A 23,122-nucleotide genomic window follows, 5' to 3' on the forward strand; every position below is an offset into this window, starting at 1 on the left:
TCTATTGATCATTGACTGCATGTATGAGTGAATCTATAGGTAAGTGATTAAATGTGTGTATAGATCTAGGAATCACTGAGTGGGTTTTTAGAAACTTGTATTGGTGTGTCAATGGATTCAAATATGGTACTCTGTATTTTACAGTGTGAGATATAGATTCTAAAATTGGTCAACTAAACCAGACCATAGATCAATTAGGCACTATGATTGGAAACGGAAGCAGGATCATTGATGAAGGGACAAAACTACATGCTGAATATAGGACCATATGCACTGAAAATAAGGAAGCCAGTCATGTAGGAAAAACTGTAGCTCATTTAAGACAAGAATCTGCAAATAGTGCGGGAATTGTGGGAAAACGAGCAGATCTAGTAGGGGATAGGGAGGCTCTTAGCAAAATTAACTTCCGAGTAGAGAAGAGAATAGACCTAACTGAGAAGAGAATTGATTGCTCCGAAAATGAAATCCCCAGGGTACCAGTTTTTAGCCCAAAATGGACTGACTTAATTCCGAACTCGGAAGTTCTAAACTTACCCCCGATCTGCATGCCCTTACGTTTTAATACTAGCTGGCGTACCAACCTTGAGGAGGGAACAAACCGAAACCTTGCATAACCTTAGAAACAAAGCTGTGGATTGGCTTTAAAGTTTAAAAGGTTTAGCCCTCATAAAATGAACAAAATTTTAATGGTCCGTAGAGTAGGGTGGGAGGGTACTCCCCAAAAGACATACAAGGTGATTGTATAGTCATAAATTTCAGGCGTCCATACACAGTTTGAAATTTATTGAGAGCCCATGAGGAGACACTGAAACAGAACACTAATATTTACACCTTGCCTTTGGGATACTTTTATAGACCTAGAGGAGTATAAACAATTAGGAATCAGGATAATACTTCTTTCCCTCGTACTCCCAACAGCTTCCAAGAATTATCTTCTTTGGAGGCGGTTGATTGACTTCAACCTCCAATAGTTTTGGGAGAAGATACATTGGCATTATCTATAGAAAGGAAATTAGAGGGGAGAAAGGATGCCCAGATTGCTGTACCCTGTGTCAGACTACAAATTGCAAGTGAGGAAGAGGTTGGTGGGAACGGTTCAGTGCCCCAAAAGTTAACATCAAGTGAGGCTGGCAAAACCGTATTGACTAAGGAAATTGTAAAAATAAGCCAAACTCTGGCAGATGGACCCATGACAGTAAAAAGTGTTAGCAAGTTATCAGAACTGAAATTGATTACATGGAATATAGCGGGACTTGGAAAAAAGGCCAGTGACCCCGAATGGAATGAGTATATCGAAACAAGTGAGATTTGCCTCCTACAGGAAACATGGGCGACAAAGACTCCACATAGAGTGGGGTATAGAACATTTCACTTGGACGCAGTTCCATCAGTAAGAGGGAGGCCCTCGGGGGGGACTTGTAATATGGGTGAAAGTAACACTCGAGATTAGAGTTATACAGCTATGTATAAACTCAATGGACATACTTGGAATAAAAATGACAACGAAGGAAGGAATGGTGTTACACCTATTTAACGTCTAGATTAGACCAGGCCCCTTACCCAAAGAGTCATTAATAATAAAACATTTAGTCTCAGTCTTAAACTCATTAGAAACAAAGACAAGTATAATAATAGGTGGTGATTTTAACTGTAATTATGAACCTATTATAGGGCTTGGTGACATTTTTGAAGACGCAGATAGTGTTAATAATATTCCTATATTACACAATAATAATCCGGTTCCATGTACGGTGCGAGCACTTCAAATCACGATACTGAGAGCTACCCATGGGTTGAGAGCTTGTAATGGCCGTTTTCCATCAGACATACTAAAGGCCCCTACATTTTTTAGGAATAATTCTCAGAGCAAAATCGACTATATAGTGGTTTCCCTTGACATTTGGTCCTATCCAATAGATTTAGAAGTCATGCCCAGAATAGAGAGCGACTATCAACCGCTCCAATTATCATTCCACAATAGTTTATTCCCTGGTACAAATATGAATAACGAAGTAGCACATGTAAGTTCTGATGATGTTTTAGCTAGCAACAACCGCTGTTCATTAAAATGGGCTTACATGTTGGAGCATGGTGAAGTATTAGCAAAAATCTACTGTACACTCACTGATACTTTTTGTAGATATTTGACTACACCACTTGAAGAAACTGTATTTGTAGATTTACACAAGGGGTTTTTCAAATCATTAGTCTCATTGGTAACCAAAATGCCAAAAAGACTCACCAAAGATCAAAAATCAATGTAGAGTGGGAAACACTGGTACGACAAGGAGGGTCGTAATAAGAAGGCTAAATTACTTCAAGCCATAAAAAATAATAATATCGCTGAAATAAAAGATGCCAGATGGGATTACAGGAAAATACAAGAGAAAGTTAAACTAAGGTGGGATGAAGAAAACTGGTCAAAATTGCTTATTGTTGCTAAGAACAAGGACCAGGTAGGCTTCTGGAAACTAGTGGCCACAGGGAACAAAATGGGAAGTGTAGCCAAGGATTTTTTTCTTGATGAGATCACTTGGGTTGAAAATTTTACCAAGTTATATAGAGCACCCGATTATGTCCGGGTTATAGACAAGGATGAGCTACTGCTATGCCCTTGCGAAGATAAACTAGAATTTGATCTAGACGAAACAATATTAGCCATTAATGTAGTTAAAAATGGGAAGGCCCCTGGACTGGCCAAAATTCCGGGCGATCTATACAAGCCTGAAATTAGTGTCTGGGGCCCCTTTATTAACTACTTATGTAATGCTGTAGCAGCGGGCGTGGATTTTCCGGAAAGATGGAGGGGTGCGGAAATCGTATTCATTTTTTAAAAGGGCAATAAGAATGATCCAGCTGACTATCGCCCAATTAGTTTAATGGACATTTTACAAAAAATGTATGCAAGGCATATTTTATATCGTATGAACACATGGATTGAGGAAAATGCTGTCCATACTAAATTTCAGGCAGGTTTCAGACCCAAAACAAGTACTATAGACCGGGTTTTTAGATTTTGTTGTTTATGTTGGAAGTATGTAAACATAAGAAAGGGACATTTGTATGTTGCTTTCATAGATCTCAGGGCTGCATTTGATCTTATCCCCGTGAATTGTTATGGGAATCATTACATCATCTAGGGTTGCCAGTCAGTCTTTTACAACAAATTACGAGGCTGCACGAAAACAATTACGCAAAGGTTAGGTGAGGCCCAAGGTGCGAACTGACAAGCCTGATCCCTATAAAAAGGGGGGTTCACCAAGGATGCGTGTTGGCACCCACATTATTTTCATTGTTTGTTAATGACATCCCATCATATCTGGAGTGCTGCAAAAACGATGCACCGAAACTAAAGGGGGAAAGTGAACCAGCCCTTCTTTATGTAGACGATACTATATTAATATCTCAAATGCCCAGAGGACTACAATGTTTGCTAAATTCGTTCCAGACATATTGCACCGAAAAGGGTCTTGAAATCAACACTAATAATACAAAATACATGGCCATAAATCTCCATAAAACTTTCAGGGGGAATTTGTTTCTAAATGGCCAAAAATTGAAACACGTGGAGAATTTTACATACATGGGCGTTTCATTGGATTCAAAATTATCAAGGAAAAGCCAAGTAGAAAAAAGCAAAATGGTTTTTAAATTCAAAGCCCAGTCTGCTGCATTATATGGAGCAGAAATATGGGGGCCCTAGAGTAAAAATGGTTTTATGACTAGTGAGAATACATTTTATAGAGCACTCCTAAGATTGCCCATAAATACGCCATTAGTACCAATCATGCTTGATCTGCATATGAAACAAACTGATCACTTCACTATTTTGAGACCACTGTCACTCTGGGTAAGACTCTGGTCTACACCAGAGCAGGCAGAATATAAAGAAGGTCTACAAGAAATAATGGAGTTGGATCGGAATAATAATAATATATGGCTAAAACACGTTCGAACATGGTTAAACAGGATTGGTCTAGCACAGTTTTGGGATGAGCCATTGACATTGACCCACAACTCGAAAAGGTTACTGAAATCCTCATTTTGGGCATACATTGAACACAGTGTACTAAATGATTGAGCCGGTGGAAGTCTGCCAATCAAGTTCCTCGCGTTCAAAGATAGCCCTCTCTTTGAGCAGTTTTTGGATGAGGTGCAGCCACCCTTGGCTAAAACCCTATATATGAAATATAGGTACGGAATCTTAAAAACAAATGTGACTGTAGCCAGGTGGTCAAGTAACCATATTGAAAAGACTAATGATTTATGTACTATGTGCCCATGTAAAACAAGAGAAGATGAGTCCCATATTCTTTTTTTCTGCCCAGCTTATGAGGTAGCTAGAAAAAGGTGGATAAAACCTATTTGTTTAAATCTAGGAGTGCGATCTTACAAGGAAGTGGAAAGGATTTTAAAAACTGACACTAGTCAGGTGATAATTTTTGGTGTTAGTAGATTTTTGATAGGAATAAACTTTGAACGTGCCAAAGTAGGCCTGAAACTTTAGAGAAATTGCATAATATGAATTAACACTGGAGTAACTTGTAAGAAAAGGATGCAGCTAATCATGTCTAGAATTTCTATATATATTAACTATTTTAGATATTTATTTTGAAATGGTCTTAAGCCTTAAATTCCATGTGTATGTTATTATGATGCCTTTTTAATCTATTTATACTAAGGTTTTAAATATAATGATTTCCTATCTGTATCCGTGGTATCTTGTAAAATCAATTTGTTAGCTCCCTTATAAAGGACTATGTAATAATGTGACCTTATGTTTTATGTATCTTTTATGGCTCTATTGAACCGAAATAAAGATTTTGAAAATGAAATTAAATGAAATGATTAGATGTGTGTATAGATCTAGGAATCACTGAGTGGGTTTTTAGAAACTTGTATTGGTGTGTCATTGGATTCAAATATGGTACTCGGTATTTTACAGTGAGTGATGAAAGATTATACTAGTGTATGATGAGGTGTATCTGATTGTCACATGGATGAAGTCATCAGTGATGTCATCAGTGATGTCATTTGAGATGTCATCAGTGATGTAACTGACCATGTCATGAATGATGTAATATGTGACATCATCAGCAGTGGATTGCGGGTGCGTGAGATATAGTGAGTACAACTAACTATATCGGAGGAATTTCAATGGTTTTGTACGAGTGAAATGTCCAGCTAACTACAACACCCTTAAAACCTATGGTTTTTTCAGTGAATTTCTAAGGTTTTTTAAATGCTAATTCCTAACTATAACAGTCCTGAAACCTATGTTTTTTTCAGTGAATTTCAAAGGTTTTTTAAATGCTAATTCCTAACTATATCAGACCTGAAACCTATGGTTTTTTCAGTGAATTTCGAAGGTTTTGTAAATGAAAATTTTTAAATGTATTAATTGTTATATTTATTTTTTTATACTGATTTACTACAGTTTTTTAACTATTTATTATTAGATATTTTATTTTTTAAATTACATTATTATTACATTTTACATTACATTACAAAATATACTTTCTTAGAATTAATTACTTTAGTTTAAATACAAATAGGCAATAGACTTTTAAGTGCAGTAGTTACGGTTGTTGCAATAGGCAACACAATTTCAAACACAATACAACATTGACCTCAATCAGAATTTCTAGTTAAATGCAATTAGTTACTTTATGGATTACTTTTCTAACCACAGGACTGGATCCTAGATTCAGTCCTTGGATATCTCCTATAAACAGTTGAGTAAAAGTGTTTTGGTTACAGTAGTGATTTTTAAGGAATATTATTGTGTTTTAAAAGTTGACAGAAATTTGTTCACATAGAATCACTAATGTTATCCTATGGCAGGAAATTCACTTAGCAGGTAAGAAGTGCTATTGTCACTTTTTCTAACTCAGTGGTGGATCCTGGATCCAGCACTGGTGCATCTCCTGTAAACAGATGAAAGAATGCATTTAAGTCATACATGCAATTGTTTAGGAATAAATTTAGTTTGTGAAAATAGGCACTTCGAAACTTTTCTAGTGAAAACCAGACAATGGATTCCTATGGAAGGGAATACAAAGTACTGGTAAGTATGCTTAGAATTACTTTTGAAGGTCAGTGCTGGGCTAAAAGATGCAGCACTGGGTTCTCTCCTGATAACAGGTGAGTAAATCGGAATTCATTGTTTGGATGATTTAAGGTGAATATTTTAAAGTTACAAAACTCCACACTTAGAAGAATTTCCAAGTGAAACCAGTCAATGTTTGCCTATGGAAGGAATTTCAAGTTACTGGTAAATATAGTTAGAATTATTTTTTATGATTAGTACTCAAAGATGCAGCACTGAGGTCTCTCCTGATAACATGTGAGTAAATCAGAATTCGTAGTACATCCAGGAAGCACCACAGAGCTGCGTAGCATAGAGATGTAAAAAGGGGCACGGCCTACACCACCTCTCTGCAACGCAGCGCAGTGGTGCTTCCTGGAAGCACCTGGTGGGCTACTTGGCCCCCATGGTCCCTCAAGTTTGAAGTGGAATTTTTTCCCCAACTTAAAACGCGCCACAGGGCGTGTTTGAGCACATCACATAAGGCCCTGTTTCCTCCCTTCACCACTATGTAAACGCGCCCTGTCACCGTTATAAGTTGAGAGATTAAGTCCCCTTCAATCCTAAGGGTCCCTAGGGTCAAACTAGCTCACTAGGTACCTCCAGTAAGTGCAAAAGAGCTGCGTTGCAGAGAGGTGTAAAAAGGGGCGTGGCCGCTGAACACCAGTCAGCAACGCAGTTCCCTGGCGCATACTGGGGATACCTGTTGGGCTGTGCAAACGCACCCTGTGGCGCATTTTAATTTGGGGAAATAACTCCCCTTGAATAGTGAGGGTCCCTGGGGTGCAACTGGCCCACCAGCTACCTCCAGTAAGTGCCACAGAGCTGCGTTGCAGAGAGGTGTAAAAAGGGGCATGGCCCAGAACAACTCTCTGCAATGCAGCCCACTGGCGCATACTGGAGGTTCCTGGTGGGCTAGTTGGCCCCCAGGGACCCCCAGTATTCAAGGGAAATTCTTTTCCCCTCTGCAAAATCCCCAGGGGGCGAGTTTGCAGAGTGGTGCAATGAGGCAGCGTGTTCTCCGAATGATGCCGGTCTTTTTTTTATTTTATTTTTTTTAGGAAGGAGGGCTGTGTAGCCCCCCCTTCTTTTTCAATTTTTTGGGCGCTGGGAAACCCATCCCCAGGGTGGGCCCCCTAATTCATTTTTTTTTACAAAAAATGTAGGAAGGGGGCCGTGTGGCCCCCCTCCCAATGTCATAATGGGCCCCGGGGACCCCATCCACTGGGGCATGGCCTTTTTTTCATATAGGAGGGGCCGGCCATTTTTAATTTATTATATATTTTTTTCATTTTGGGGAGGGGGGCGCATGGCCCACCCTCCCGGGCCCCTTTTAGTCCCGGGGACACCATCCCCCGGGGCTGGCCCACTCCATTGGGGGCATGGGGGGGCAATGCCCCCATAGTCCCAGCCAACTCCCCGCGTCTTACAGGGGTCGGCATTGCTTTTCCACATGGGGAGCTGCTAACATGCTGCTTCCCATGTGGAAAAGCAATTAGCTTTGCTATTTGGAAGAGAGAGCAGGTTTCCCTGCTCTCAATTCTAAATAGCAAAGCAGTTTGAAATGGCAGGTGCAACAGAATTGTCCCGGGGGTGGGTTCACTGCAGGAGCCGACTCTGGGGGTGGCGGTCCCCAGGCCATCAAGGGATCCAGGAGGGGGCCACGCAGCCCCCATCCCCCTTTCCCAAAGCCCAAGGGAGTGGTGGTCCCCGGGGCTTGGGAGTCCATAACGGACCCCCAAATAAAAAACTTAGTGCTCCGGGGAGGTGGCGATCTCCCGGGGCATGTGGGGGGGGGGCTCAAGCCCCCCCACAGGTTTCTTTATTTAAAAAAAGCCCAGGGGATGGCGGTCCCCAGGCTGCGGGGGGGTGAGCCCTGGGATATTTTTGCAAAAAGCCCCAGGGGGTGGTGGTCCCCAGCGCTTGGGAGGGCCTTTGAGCCCCCCACCCATTTATAATGAAAGCCCCAGGGCTGGGGGGTGCTATGAGGGCCCCCACAATTTATAATAAAGCCCCTGGGGTGGCGGTCCCCTGGGGTGGGGGCTCCACTGTGCCCCCCATCACTATAATATAATGCCCCTGGGATTTGGCCCCCCCGGGGGCTAATTATCAACGAAGCCCCAGAAGCCCGCGCTTAGATCTTTTGACTGGGTGTGAGTGTTTGATTGATTCAGATGCTCCGTCCATCTCCACCATCGGTCCAGGGAAGACATGGCTTGGCAGTTCGGGCTGGACTGTTCCCATGAGGCACAGGGTGAGACTGATTTGCATATAGCAATGTCTAAGCTGGGGTGGCAGAGTGGGCTAAAGAACGGTGATGGATTAAACCCAGATCTTTTGACTGGGTGTGAGTGTTTGATTGATTCAGATGCTCCGTCCATCACCACCCCCTTTTGTACCACTTTTGGCCGCCATAAGTGTGGGGGGGTATGCTCAGACGTGAGTCCCTTGCTCACTTTGCCACTGGATTCAAGCAAGCCGGGCTGAAGACGGCTGGAATGCCAGAAACTGGTCCTCGGAAGCTTGTTTCCGGTCCAGGGAAGACATGGCTTGGCAGTTCGGGCTGGACTGTTCCCATGAGGCACAGGGTCAGACTGATTTGCATATAGCCATGTCTGAAGTGGGGTGGCAGAGTGGGCTAAAGAACGGAGATGGATTAAACCCAGATCTTTTGACTGGGTGTGAGTGTTTGATTGATTCAGATGCTCCGTCCATCACCACCCCCTTTTGTACCGCTTTTGGCCGCCATAAGTGTGGCAGGGTATGCTCAGACGTGAGTCCCTTGCTCACTTTGCCACTGGATTCAAGCAAGCCGGGCTGAAGACGGCTGGAATGCCAGAAACCGGTCCTCGGAAGCTTGTGTCCGGTCCAGGGAAGACATGGCTTGGCAGTTCGGGCTGGACTGTTCCCATGAGGCACAGGGTCAGACTGATTTGCATATAGCCATGTCTGAACTGGGGTGGCAGAGTAGGCAAAAGAACGGTGATGGATTAAACCCAGATATTTTGACTGGGTGTGAGTGTTTGATTGATTCAGATGCTCCGTCCATCACCACCCCCTTTTGTACCGCTTTTGGCTGCCATAAGTGTGGCAGGGTATGCTCAGACGTGAGTCTCTTGCTCACTTTGCCACTGGATTCAAGCAAGCCGGGCTGAAGACGGCTGGAATGCCAGAATCCGGTCCTCGGAAGCTTGTTTCCGGTCCAGGGAAGACATGGCTTGGCAGTTCGGGATGGACTGTTCCCAAGAGGCACAGGGTCAGACTGATTTGCATATAGCAATGTCTGAACTGGGGTGGCAGAGTGGGCTAAAGAACGGTGATGGATTAAACCCAGATATTTTGACTGGGTGTGAGTGTTTGATTGATTCAGATGCTCCGTCCATCACCACCCCCTTTTGTACCGCTTTTGGCCGCCATAAGGGTGGCAGGGTATGCTCAGACGTGGGTCTCTTGCTCACTTTGCCACTGGATTCAAGCAAGCCGGGCTGAAGACGGCTGGAATGCCAAAAACCGGTCCTCGGAAGCTTGTTTCCGGTCCAGGGAAGACATGGCTTGGCATTTCGGGCTGAACTGTTCCCATGAGGCACAGGGTCAGACTGATTTGCATATAGCCATGTCTGAACTGGGGTGGCAGAGTGGGCTAAAGAACGGTGATGGATTAAACCCAGATCTTTTGACTGGGTGTGAGTGTTTGATTGATTCAGATGCTCCATCCATCACCACCCCCTTTTGTACCACTTTTGGCCGCCATAAGTGTGGCGGGGTATGCTCAGACGTGAGTCCCTGGCTCACTTTGCCACTGGATTCAAGCAAGCCGGGCTGAAGACGGCTGGAATGCCAGAAATTGGTCCTCGGAAGCTTGTTTCCGGTCCAGGGAAGACATGGCTTGGCAGTTCGGGCTGGACTGTTCCCATGAGGCACAGGGTCAGGCTGATTTGCATATAGCCATGTCTGAAGTGGGGTGGCAGAGTGGGCTAAAGAACGGTGATGGATTAAACCCAGATCTTTTGACTGGGTGTGAGTGTTTGATTGATCCAGATGCTCCGTCCATCACCACCCCCTTTTGTACCCCTCACAATCATGGTGGGATTGTCTACTACAAAGCACCAAATCACCAGTGTGCCAGTGACAAGTATGGCCAGTGTGCCAGTGACAAGTATGGCAAAAGGTATCCTAAATGAGTCCATGCTCTACAAAGCATGTAGTCCATAAAATCTCTAAAGCAGATGCTGACAATCAGAGAATAACGGGCCAGATGTAGGTGGCCAAATACCGGTAGGTAACAGCCGATTTCGGCCGTTACCGACCGGTATTTGGAGTTTTAGATGTAGGGGGCTTACATTTTACAGAATTGGTAAATTTAACGGTAAATTTACTGATTCGGTAAAATACCGAATCGATAAATTTACCAATTCTGTAAATCTAGATGTAGGTGGCACTGAAAACAGTGCCACAGACCCTTAAGAATTTGTTATTTACCACAAAATAATTTTTCTTGGTAAATAACGAATTCCAGTGTACATGCACATCTGTGCATGTACACCTGTGCCATTTGGCACACAAGCCAGAATCAGGGGTGCAACAGGGTGTCAAAGTGACACCCTGTCCCCCTTGACAATTCGGTAATTTTACCGAATCAGTATTTACATTGACATAATTGACATTGATTCCTATGGCCCTCAAGGCCCATAGGAATCAATGGCAATTACTGAATCAGTAAATACCGATTCGGAAATTACGGAATCCTACCGATTCGGTAAAAATTACCGATTTTTTTCCTACATCTCATTTACCGAATCCAGAATACCAATTCGGTAAAATTCGGTATTCTAGAGTCGGTAAATGAGATTTACCTACATCGGGCCCAACATGCTCTAAATCAGCTTTTTTAAAATTTTATTTTGCTATTCTCTCATATGAGGACTAATAAACTTAAAGCTCTTTCTGGCTAGACTAAAAGATATTCGCTGAAAATGAAGGATAGGTGTAGAGTCACTGTAGTGGTAAAACCAATGAAAAACATACCTAGATGTCTTAGGACCAGTGATATAACTGTAGGTAGATATAGTAACATTCATCCATAATGTACCAATTACGAATCCATTGTATCAGTACTGTGAGAGACACACCACCTAACTGGGGAGAGATTAATGTGTCCAGTTTTTCAGTACTGTGACATCCACAGCTAGGGGCAGGTTAATGTGTCTAGTTTTTCAGTACACTGACATCTACACCACATAACTCAGGACAGAATACTGTGTCTAGTTTTTCAGTATTGTGACATCCACACCACATAACCATGAACAGATTTTTGTACTCAAGCACTGTGATTCCAGTGGGTGCCACACACAGTAGCAAGATGGCTGAATTTACAGGTTTTCGTGGTATTATTTGTTATCTTAGGTCACACTTCCATCATTGTTAGTGAGTGTATTCTTCATAAAACATTTACAAACAAAGAAGGCAATGTAGTAATCCATTGTTATCTGCCTGGAGATATTACTGTCACATTGCAAATGAATGTGCCATAACCTACTAAGCAGACTCCTAGGTTTAAAATAATATGTGGTTATATAAGGGTACCTTGGCAAATGTGATGATGTTGGGGTGATCTGCCAGAAGAGAATGCCAAGGGATGATGGTTGCAGCTTGTGATAAGGGCAGTGGTGCTGCTTTCTGGTGTGGCACCAGAATGTCACTGGAATATCTTCTAACATGAATATCCTCTCCAAGATATTATGTGCCAAAATGTCTCTCTCCAGTAGAATATCGCACCCTATGGGTCAAAATCTTTGTAAACAAGATTTAGAACTCAGTATTCATGTCAGATGATATTTTTGTACAGGCTCTTCTGTCCTTCTACTGGGATTGCAGATGTTTCTCTCTGACATGTGGAGTGGTGTGGCTCACTGGTTAGAGGCGGCAGACCCGTAAGCAGAGAACTGCCTGGGACCAGGGTTCAATTCCCCACGTGGCAGGGTCGTGGACCAGGGTCAACGGACTCGATAATTCTCCCCTCGGTGCCTACTGTAACCAGGGAACACACTCGGCAACTCTGGGCATTAAGCTTGCCTCATCTCTACAACGGCCCCTCACAGACACCGGGGATGCCTGGTTTCACCTTGGAGATACCCAGAAAGGGACCATCCCACAGGGAAAACCAGGAGGGGTTCCCCAGCGGTCTTCAGCGCCAGGATACTCCATGGAGTTGCAGTGCGCTTTACAAGTCCACCCACATTTACATGTGGCGTTGTCATGTCAGGCTCTGTGCACGTGTGCTATGACATTCAGAAGCTCACATGTCTACCATCTCTACCAGTGCTTGTTTCTTTGTCTTCTATTTGACGCATTCTCGGATCTTGCAGTGCTTGCCTAACCCCTTCACAGAAGAGCAGGTACATGGACAGCAGAATTGTGCACACCTATCAGCAGCATTTGTTTAGATGGCTCCAATAAATTGGTTTACACATTAAATTGAATTGATATAACGAGAGCCGATAGGCGTCTGTACCTTGGCACACTACAGCAAGCTCTGCATGGTGTACAAGGAGCCATGTATTGAGAAATAGGAGCAAACCAACGTGGGTTCAATGTTCTGCAAGTTCAGCCAATGTACTTCAATCCAAATTTCTAGCTCCTACTCTGTCCCATCTGTGCACCTGTGTAAGTCGCATTCATAGATGGCTGCACCAGAGGGGGAAACTGTCAACAGAACAATGTGGATGCCTGACTCTTGGGCTCCTCATTATGCCTTCTCCTGTTTATGTCAGCACACAAGCACCTACATTGCTGCATTGAACAATGGATTTCAATGGATCTTAGTAGTGCCACCCAAAAAAGTGGTGCATTGAAGAAATGCCATAGTTCTAGTCAAGGTTTTCAACCACCCTAAAATGTGTAATTGGCTCTGAGAAAATGGGTCCCTGGCCTAAAGTGGCACAAGATCATGGTAGATATCTTCAAGTGGGATATTCACATTAAGGGTTATCTGATCCTGAAATATTTTTGGTCATCTTCCCTTGGTTACCTGACTTGCCTTTTGCGTCCCCTTGCACTGGCTTTGGGGTCCCTAACCTCAGAGGTGGCCAAATCATACCAAGAAAAGATGGGCCTTTAAGGACTTCAGTGGCTCTAGCTTTTCCTGACTTTTTTATTATATTATGGGTGATTAGTCATCTATTATCCACCATAAATTTTATAAACAATGAAGCAATATGAGCTCTAATGGAAATATAAATTGCTTTTAAATATATGCTGTGTATGTTTGTAAGAGTGTGTTTATGTGATAAAGTGTGTATGTGTGAGTCTGCATGTTAGAACATATATGTTTGTGTGAGTGAAAGGGAGTGGGAATGAACACGTGACATTGAGTTCCAATGAGAGTGAACGTGTAAGAATACATAAGTGAGAGAAAGATTGAACGCTAGTGTGTGAGAATGAATAAGAAGGACTGTGAGGGGACATGTTGTCCTAGTTAGCCTTTCAATAGATCCCACGTGCTAGATGTCACACTGGTGAAGCCTTTAACTATTTATTTAGAGAAACATTTTATCCCTACTCTGGTGAAGCTGTTGGTCTTTTCCCGGTTGTAGTTGTTTCATGTAAAACAATGAAGCATTTACCCATTCAACCATGTTACCTTTGCACAAGTAATGGCATTTCCCATCCATGGACTGATTCTGCAGCCCACATAATGTAATTTAATGTAAATATGATTTATGAAGCGCAGCTCATGCCTGGGGGTGTCTGGGCGCTATAGAAGTCTAATCTAGGGTAGCAGCAGTAACTACTATGGGTTAAGCAAGAGGGTAGGGTGCTTTATCAATCCTGTGTGAAAAGCCAGGTTTTTAAGGCTTTTCTGAAGTTGAGTAGGAAAGGAGCTAATTTTAGAGTTCCAGACCGTTTGCAGTGGTCCTGTAAAAACTCCCCCCCCCCCCCTCCCCCCAGTTGGCCTTTTTGAATGGGGGGACCGCCATGTTCCTGGCAGAGCCTGAGTGTAGCGCTCTAGGTGGTATGCACTATTTAAGTTTTCTCTTAAACTGGTCAGGCCCGAGTCTGTGCAGAGATTTAAATGCCAGACAGAGGGCTTTGAACTTGCATCGTTGTCTAGCTGGTAACCAGTGCAGTTTTCTAATGGTTTCTCTCGCCGATTCATATTTGGGCATTTTAAGGATGAAACGGGCAGCAGCGTTTTGCAAAATCTGGAGTCTATTCAGAAGACCTGATGCAAGAGTAAGGTAGAGACTATTACAGTAGTTAATCCTTGTGAGGACCATAGCCATGGTCATTGTTTTTAAATGTTCAGGGGGCAGGAATGTTTAGATTTTTTTATCAACCTTATAGAGCAAAAGGATGCAGATGTAATTTTGTTGACTTGCTCTTTGAATTTCAGTTCACTGTCTACCATGAATCCTAGGTTCTTTGCCATGGTTGAGGTTGCAGTTAGTGAGTCCAGCTCTGGCAGCAACCAATCCTGTGTCCTGAGAGTGGGTTTATTGCAGAAGATGATGACCTCGGTCTTTCAGGCATTCAGCTTCAGCCCATCACACTGCTGATATTGTTCTCCATTTCCCACTGAAGCTAGTGTTACTATGTACAGAAAGCAATGTCAAATCACCCCAGTGAATACAATACCCATTCTTGAAATAAAGTTGTTACCTGCTCCACTGTCTGACTGCACACACAGATGCTTCCTTATTGTCTCCAAAGTGTGTGACATGTTTCTGTAGAGCTTCTCCATCTCTGCCAGTGTGCTGTCATTACTGATGGTACTTGGGGTCCTGGGTAGGTCGGGTGGCAAGGCTATCCGAGAAGCCTTGGAAAGCTGAAAAACTTGGAAATATTAGTGTAAATGTGAGAAATGCTAAAACTAGGACTTGTTGACATTACATTCCAAACACAAGTATCTGCAATAATGATGTATGTGCTTGCACAGCTTCCTGTAGAGAATTGAGGTGTTTGGAGGAAGGGTCTTCAGTTTCCATGAAACATTTATGACAATTGCATTGTGAATAAAACAGTAAAGGAAATAAAAAGGCAAAGTTACTCAATGTCAGATAGAGGTAAAAATGAGAAATGACACAATAAAGAATGATGAAAGAAGAATTTGCAATTACTACTGGTCATAATAATTTAAGTTAAGACTAATACATTCCCTTTTATAAAGTATGCTATAATGATGAAACAATGGCATCAACCCTGACTCATAATAACATTTCTACTGACCCTATTCTTAAGGCTAATTCTACATCCACCATATCCTTTCCCTTAGTGTCTACCTCTTCCTCTTTATCTGCCAGTACACTTTCTTCAGCCTCTAAGTTTTCCACTATCTCCACAAATACTGCTACATCTGCATTTACCGTTTCCTTCGCACTTACTGCTACTTCTACATCTCCAATGCATGATACTGGAATACTTCTGCCTACTGCTACACCTACTTTTATACAACCTCCATATCTACCACTTCCTCCTTTACACCCATCTATAGACCTAACTTTACTCTTACCATTCACTTTACATCTAGACCAGTTGGCACAATAATATCACGAGTTTGCACCTTCCCTGAAAGTAGATCTGTATGTATGAGCCCCTAGAAGTCACATTCTGGTGTTTCTGGGATCATTGTAGATGGTGTAGGGGGCAGTCACCATTTAATCTTTGCCAAAGGTCCATTAGACATAAAAGAACAGCAATGGATGAAACTGGTACAAAACAGGCAGCCAAGTAAGACAGGCAAAAGGATGGACATTGTTTGCAGGGCTGGTATTGGACCTCATCCTCTCCACAATGTCACCCCAAAGGTTTACTGCTTTAATCAATGAGAGAGAGAGGACTAGATAGGCTAGACCGTATCCCCTTGGTTATATGTATTTATATGTATGTATCAATAAGGACTAGCTAAGGTTAAGAGAAGTAGGAGACTCAGAGCAGTACGTTAAATAAGGAGAAACATTGTTTTCCGTATAAAGCCCTCACCCACCGACCTAGTCGGTGGCATGCTTCATCATCGGGCCCACCGCAGTGGCACCGAATGTGCCCCGGGTGTGCTTCAACGCCAGGTGACTGCGGAGCTGGTATGTTGCTGAGTGTGCAGTGAGTTGGGTGAGAAGGGTGAAGTTTAAAAGCTATACAGCTGGTCCCAGTACCCGAGGGTAAAATATTTTAATGAACTGGGCCTCTGTTAGCGGTTAAAAGGCGAGTAGACGTTAATTGGAGTGCTAATTATGACGTCCAGCGTCTAGTGTGGTCTACATGTTTCAGCCAGTGCCTTATAGATTTTATACTGGCTTTCCTGAGGACCGTTTTAATATGTGCAAAACGTGCAGATTAAATAATACAAATTAAATTATAGTGGTTGTGTTATCTTTAGGCTAAGTGAAGCTCGCACTAAGGCGCTGTGACTGTTAGAGGAGGATTCCCTCAAGCTTGATCAGTTTTGTCTTGTAAAAAGCTTCATGGGTCGCCGCGGAAGGATGAATAGGTCCAAGGAGGATCCAGACTGCAACACTTGGCCTCTTTCTCTGCCAGGCGACCCATGACTTTCTACACAGTATGAACTTTGACTAACAGGTACTCACAGCTACAAACTTTAAAGGCAATGCCCTAGATTAGATCTGGTCATTGAATATAACCATTATTAACAGCAAGGTTTCCCCATGTACCTGGTCAGATCATCATTTAATAAAATTTGATATAGCTAACTTCACTGCCAGAAAACCCCCTATTAGTGTTGGCACTTACTCTAGGAATTGGACCCGGGTTCACCTAGATCATGTATGAGGCCCTCTAGCTGCAGCCATACCTACATATAGCAACAACGCAGATGATCAGGAAAAGGCTATAACCTCTTGGCTCAGGGAGCCAGGAATGAATAAGCCAGAGACAGAAAACAAAACCACTTTGCCGCAATGAAGCATCAAAATGGTACACAAAAGGACTAAGAAAAGCCAAACTTGAGATACGCCAGTTCAAGCCATAATGGCGTAAAGCATACAATCGGAAAGCATACACTCCGGACAACAAGGGCATTTTCATTGTGTGACTAAAAGCTTACAAACAATCTATTTGGGAGGCTACATCTACCTATTTGATATGTTTTATAAACAAATAGGGAATCGCAATATCTTGGCAAAATGAATACTCTTTTGGAAATGCAAGAATAAGCAAAACGTCTAATATAAGCAGGAACACATTTACTGATCCCAGATTGAGGGGGCAGGGTCTGTCTCGCCAACTGTGACTCTCAGCTGGTGGTGAGCACAAGAGAAAGTGGCTAGGCCAGGACAGTCACAGGAAGAGCATTTAATCGCCATCATGAATTGCCATATCCTGATTATGGACATTTGGGGGTACCTTCACCCATATTTTATTATCACACATCTGAAAAACTGAAGGTAAAAAATGGGTGTTCATGGTGACTGAGCATAAAATACCAATTCTCCTCCTAGTGCCTTGACTCATGGACTACATTTGCTTTAAAATGAGCCGCAGATGAAAGTGTGGTGTGTGCCTTGTTGAATGACAGGGTATAACAGGGAATGTTTTGCTACATCTCCCCTTCATGCTGACACCAGGCTTTCAGACAAAGGTGATTCAATGCAGAATCTAATAAATGATCATGGTACCTCAAGCATGCCAAACAAATGTACTTACTCAGGACAGACAGGGCAATTACAGTCAGTAACAGCAACAGCGTCGTGATTCCCATGGCCAGGGTAAGACGACTGCAGGCTGGACACCTAGAGAGATCTGGAAATGCAAAAGCATAGTGGCATTTAGGAATGCTTCTCACACAGAGCTGTATTATACAAAGATTCTCAGAGGCACCATGGGCATGTGCGCCATTTGTTTGCACTTGCCGGGTACTTAGAAATTACAGAAGGGGGTGAAGACTTTAGCAGGGCTCTTGATCTGGATCAGACCAGTATAGTAGTGAACCAGTGGTATTACAATAGAACATCCTCATTTGCATGGGGGCCTGGTGCCAGGCAAATGAGGGAATGCTTTGCCATTGAGCCTGCACCGCACCACAGATTGGGAGCACTGGCAAAGAAGCTGTCAGGAGGGTCACTGATTGTCTGCCACAGAGAGGATGGTACAGAGTTAAATACAATATTTCTATATTTCCAATGATGTTCCATAGGGAGTCTCCACCAACAGGGCTGGGATCTCCACTTACTAAAATATAGGAAAAAATAAAAAGGTTTATTTAACTAGACAATAAATAGTACATAAACTTTTATGATAAATATTCATGTAAATTCATTTATTTATGTACTTACTTTAAATGTAGGATAAAAAATGTTTCAGCACTAATAAATTTAAAATTTTAAATGATGGAAATATATTAAATCAAATTAAAATAATTTTTCTGTAGTTTATAATAACAAATAGATTCCAATCATAAGTAAGAAAAATTGTAGTGTGCATTAATAACTATTACAATGATGTATAGAAGTAATTACAATAATGTGATTATTGTTTTACTAAAATGTATTGCTGTACTATTTTTGAATCCAAAACAGACCATTAACATGTTTTATAATTAAATAATAATTTGTGCTATTGTATATATTTTTACCATTAATGTATATTTAGTTACATTTTTAAGTATTTTAAATCATTTAAATAAATGTAACATTATGTTCTATCCATTTTTATTTTAAGTCCCCACCTCCATTACTTTCTGTGGGAGGGTGTTGCAGTACCAGTGGCTGGCCATACGTATTATTGCATTTATTACAGCTTTTTTAAAACAAATTCTTTATAAAACAAATTGTAGTAACATGCACTCGGAGTTAGTGAACAGTGAAAAGTAGTAAACACACTCAAAAGTACTCAAAAGTGTAAGGTACTTTTGGGTATCAGGCCCCTAGCTACCAAAGAATTATGTTTCCTTTAAGAAGCTCATGGTTCGAACTGTAGGATCGATTACTGCCTAGTACAAGGACAACACTCTCTGGCATAGTGGCTTATGATTTCTTGGAGTGTTGACTATCAGCCACACACCAATATGTCTGGCCCTCGACATTGGCTGAATGCCACCACCAGAAAGGTCATGGTGCATGAGTGTAGCAAAATACACACTGCAGAAGAAGAAACAGAAACTCCATACCCACACTGATTCCTACCCATCACATAATGACGAAAATGTGTCCTAAGCGACAATCATGTGATCGACTGAGAAGGCTACTCAGAGAATTAATCAAAAATAGTGCTATGACATGGAAAATGAACAGATAAGCAGTGGGATATACAAAGCCCCATTAGAGAACTTACACACGGATGTAGCAAACACCCCAATCACAGAATAGTTGAAGGCCCTTGTAAAAGAAAAAATTGTCTTACACACCAATCAGAATACACATTACATAAACTCTGCCACAGATATTTTGAACAGGGACAAAGCCAGCCATTAACTGGTTGCCCAGATTACGGAAAGGGAGTTCCAGATGACAGCACTCTCTATAGGGGATGCAGAAGGCCATTTTACCCACAATAAGAGATATAAGGCCTGATTATGTGGATGTGGAGATATTGCAGCAGTGGTGAGTAGTTTTTCCAAATATATCAATACCCGTGTGAGCATTTCGATTGCATATGTGTCAGAAGCACACATATGCATGATACATGAGGAGAAATCTACCCATTGCCAAGTCCGGCCCATAAGTGGACAATCCTGGCAATTAGTATATGGTACAAAAAGGACTCACCTATAGATCGTTGCAAATAGGGTTGCAATCCTCAGTGTGAAGATCCTTCTGTGAAGGGGGATCTGAAGAAAGAGATCCATGTTAGACTCTGCCTGGAAGAACAAGAAAGGGGTGAGCATGCACCCCAAATCATTTGTTTCTGCCATTTTAAAGCAGGCAGTCAGACCGCCGTGGTCCACGTGTGGGAAATGCAACTCTTAATATGGACAGCGGTGCAGGTCTCCTGTACCGCCCTATGGCGTCTCCCTTTCCCCAACTGTGAACAAGGTGGTCAGCGGTCTGCTGGCGGTCTCAGCGGTTCAGCCATGGTCTTTGCTAAGGCAATCCGCCCACCTTGTAACACAGCGGTCAGACCGCTGAGCTCTCCACGGTCAGACCGTCATCGCTGGTACGGCAGTCCACGGACTGGCAAACTCGTAATATGGTCCATAGTGTAGAAATGTAAAGCTTCTTAATCCAGTTGCAAAGTCTGTGGAGCGCAGCAACGATAATACTAGAAGACACCTTCCTTGCCGGATACCCAAACTCACTTTTTTTGATGAAGGCAGAGAAATATTGGATAGGGAAAATACGGTACAAGAAATAGATGAGCCAATATCCTTGCTGCCTAACAGCAAATCACACAGGTATAATGGTTTCCAGTGTCAGGTCTAGAACATTTAGGAAAACACAAGTGTGAAACAGCTACATGCAGCTCTTCTAGAGGCAGAGAACACGGGCTCCATCCAATCTTTTTCTAACAAGGCCATAATAACGATGATCCTTAAACCTGACAGAGACCCTCTAAATAGTTCTAATATACACCAATATCCCATGTAAATTCAGACATGAGGTTTTTTGCAAAGATCCTGGCAGCTACCCCATACTTGATAATTCCTTCCATGATCCATGAGTGAGAAGTGGTTTGTGAAGGAGGGATCTACACTGGTACACCTCTTATGGCCGTCTATAGGCTAGTCGGAAGCCAAAGGGGGGTCCGTACCCTCAACGTGGAGCAATCCTTTCATTGGGGGCTACTTGTTTAGAGTTCTTCTTAGGTTTGACTTTGGAGAGGACATTGGGCCTGATTTAGATCTTGGCAGATGGGATACCCCATCACAAACGGATATCCCGTCCACCACATTACAAGTGCCATAGGATTTAATGCAATCATAACACGGCAGACAGGATATCCCCCACGTTTGACACAAGAGGATGGATGGAGTGCTGAAACATTTCAACCACTCACCCCCGTCAAGAGATCCAGTATTATCGTTCTTTTGCCCACTAATGCAAATCAGTCTTGACCCTACTACTCATGGGATCAGTCCAGGTCCTCCCCGGACCGAAAACAAGCATTCTGGGACTGGTTTTGGGCTAGCTTGAATCCAGTGACAATGCAAGCAAGGGACCCACGTCTGGGCAAACCCATGGCCACTTAAGGCAAACATAGCAAACACAACAAGATGATGGACGGAGTGCTATAACTTTTCAATCACTCACCCACAGTCAAGGAATTGGTTTAATCCATCGTTCTTTTGCTCACTGTTTCACCCCAGTTTAAATCGGGGCCTAAAACAAGGAAGCTAAGTGATTAAATAATAATCTGACAGAATATGTGACAGGCAGGGGAAGGGTTCTTTCAGAGCGATTTCCAATTTAATGGGACATGTTGGACTTGGCCCTTTTTGCAGGGTCATCCCTGAACTTTTTGCCTTTCTCCTCTATTTTTTCTGATCTGTTGTTGGCTGTTTTATGACTCTGGGGGGCATATTAGTAAGAACCTCCTTAAAATTATTGCCGTTTTAGCAGCAGTTTCCTGCCGCTAAAACAGCGATAATGGGCTTTCTAATATGCGTTATAAAATTCCAATAGAAGCCTAGGTTAGATGTGCAGGACATCTAACCTGGGCTTCTATTGGAATTCTATAACGCATATTAGCACGCCCATTATCGCCATTTTAGCAGCAGTTTCCTGCCGCTAAAACGGCGATAATTTTAACGAGGTTCTTGTCAATATGTCCCTGGCCTATTTACCACTGCTTATCAGTGCTAAAGTGCATATGCTCTCCCTATTGTAAATTGATGTATGCATTTGTGATTCCATGATTGGCTTGTTTGGTTTACTGGTCAGACCCTAGTACAGTGCACTGAGTGTGTCCTGGGCTTGTATATTCAAATGCTGCTGGTGGGCTTGCAGCACTGGTTGTGCCACCCACAGAAGCAGCCTGTAAAAGTGTGTCTAAGGCCTGCCATTGCAGAGCCTGTGTGCTGTCTGGTACTGCCATGCTGACTGGGTAAGTGCACCCACTTGCCAGTCCCTATACCCTGCCTTTTCTTCATATCAGACACCCTTATGGTAGGCCCAAGCGCAGGGTACATTGTAAGTATAAGGTAGGACATGCCCTGGTGTGTGGGCATGTCCTAATAGGGAATTACAGCCATTTTCGTTTTTCACTATTGCCTGTTTTCCATAGGCCAGATTGGGCAGTTAGAATATTACATTTTATAATCCTAACTGACTCACTAGACTAGAGCTACTAGGTGCAGCCATTTGGATGATACAGGAAATGAACGGGGTAGACATGGAGGCTTGTACAGTCGAGGAGCTTTTTTTATTGCAGAAGCATTTTATTCACAATGGCGGAACCAGAAGGCTTCCTACTGGTGCTCAAGCAGCTTTTCTGTCTTTTTACGGATATAAAATTAACTGGACAAAATGAGAATCGCTGCTGGGCCCTGATTTGTAAAGACTTTGTGTTGGGTTTCTGTTACTTGCACCAAGGGGGCTACAGATTTGTAGACAGGGATTTGCACCAAAATCCTGCATCTCACTGAGCCAGGGGTATAGAGAGAAATGTTTTTTTTTCTCCTTGTTCATTCCTCTTTCATGCATGCTGCATTCCACAGCACACATACAAAGAGGAAAATTCCTTGAAACATAGGGCCCAAAAAGTACTCTGTCGCTCTGAGGAAGTACCTGCCTGTCAGAATTAAAGATTTCTACTGGCCCAGAGCACATCTATTGGACTTAAAGGAGCAGCTGTTCCTGTAAATACTTTGAATGTTTGAAGGTTGTCTCTTTTAATGGCAGAGCCGTTCATCAAACTTTCAATTTTTATTTTTATTTTAAAAAACAAATAACTCAAAGCAGGATTTTGTTTATCTATATAAATAAACATGTAAATGTTTGTTTTTTCAAAATCTCAAATCTCCAAAAGTTCTTCCCTGATTGCTTTGAAATTTTGACACAACATTGCATTCAAATAGGCAAGTGTTTTTATATACATAGATGTCACACCTGTGACAGGTAAAAGGCCCTGGAACGATTGTGCCATCTT

The 23,122-nt window shown here is 42.5% G+C and overlaps 1 protein-coding gene across 1 annotated transcript in view; it reads right to left on the reverse strand.

The window, feature by feature from the left end:
• Positions 1–23,122, reverse strand: part of LOC147700646 (killer cell lectin-like receptor subfamily F member 1) — a 107,453-nt gene that overhangs the window by 40,056 nt on the left and 44,275 nt on the right. The window contains exons 2-3 of the mRNA XM_086928464.1: positions 17,744–17,839; positions 14,747–14,920 (exon numbers count right to left, since the gene is read on the reverse strand). Of these exons, the coding sequence (XP_086784590.1) occupies positions 14,747–14,920; positions 17,744–17,839 (270 nt within the window). The remainder of the gene's footprint in view (positions 1–14,746; positions 14,921–17,743; positions 17,840–23,122) is intronic.

This window comes from Lissotriton vulgaris, chromosome 7 (genome assembly GCF_964263255.1).
Source record: "Lissotriton vulgaris chromosome 7, aLisVul1.2, whole genome shotgun sequence".
NCBI classification, from domain to species: Eukaryota; Metazoa; Chordata; class Amphibia; order Caudata; family Salamandridae; genus Lissotriton; species Lissotriton vulgaris.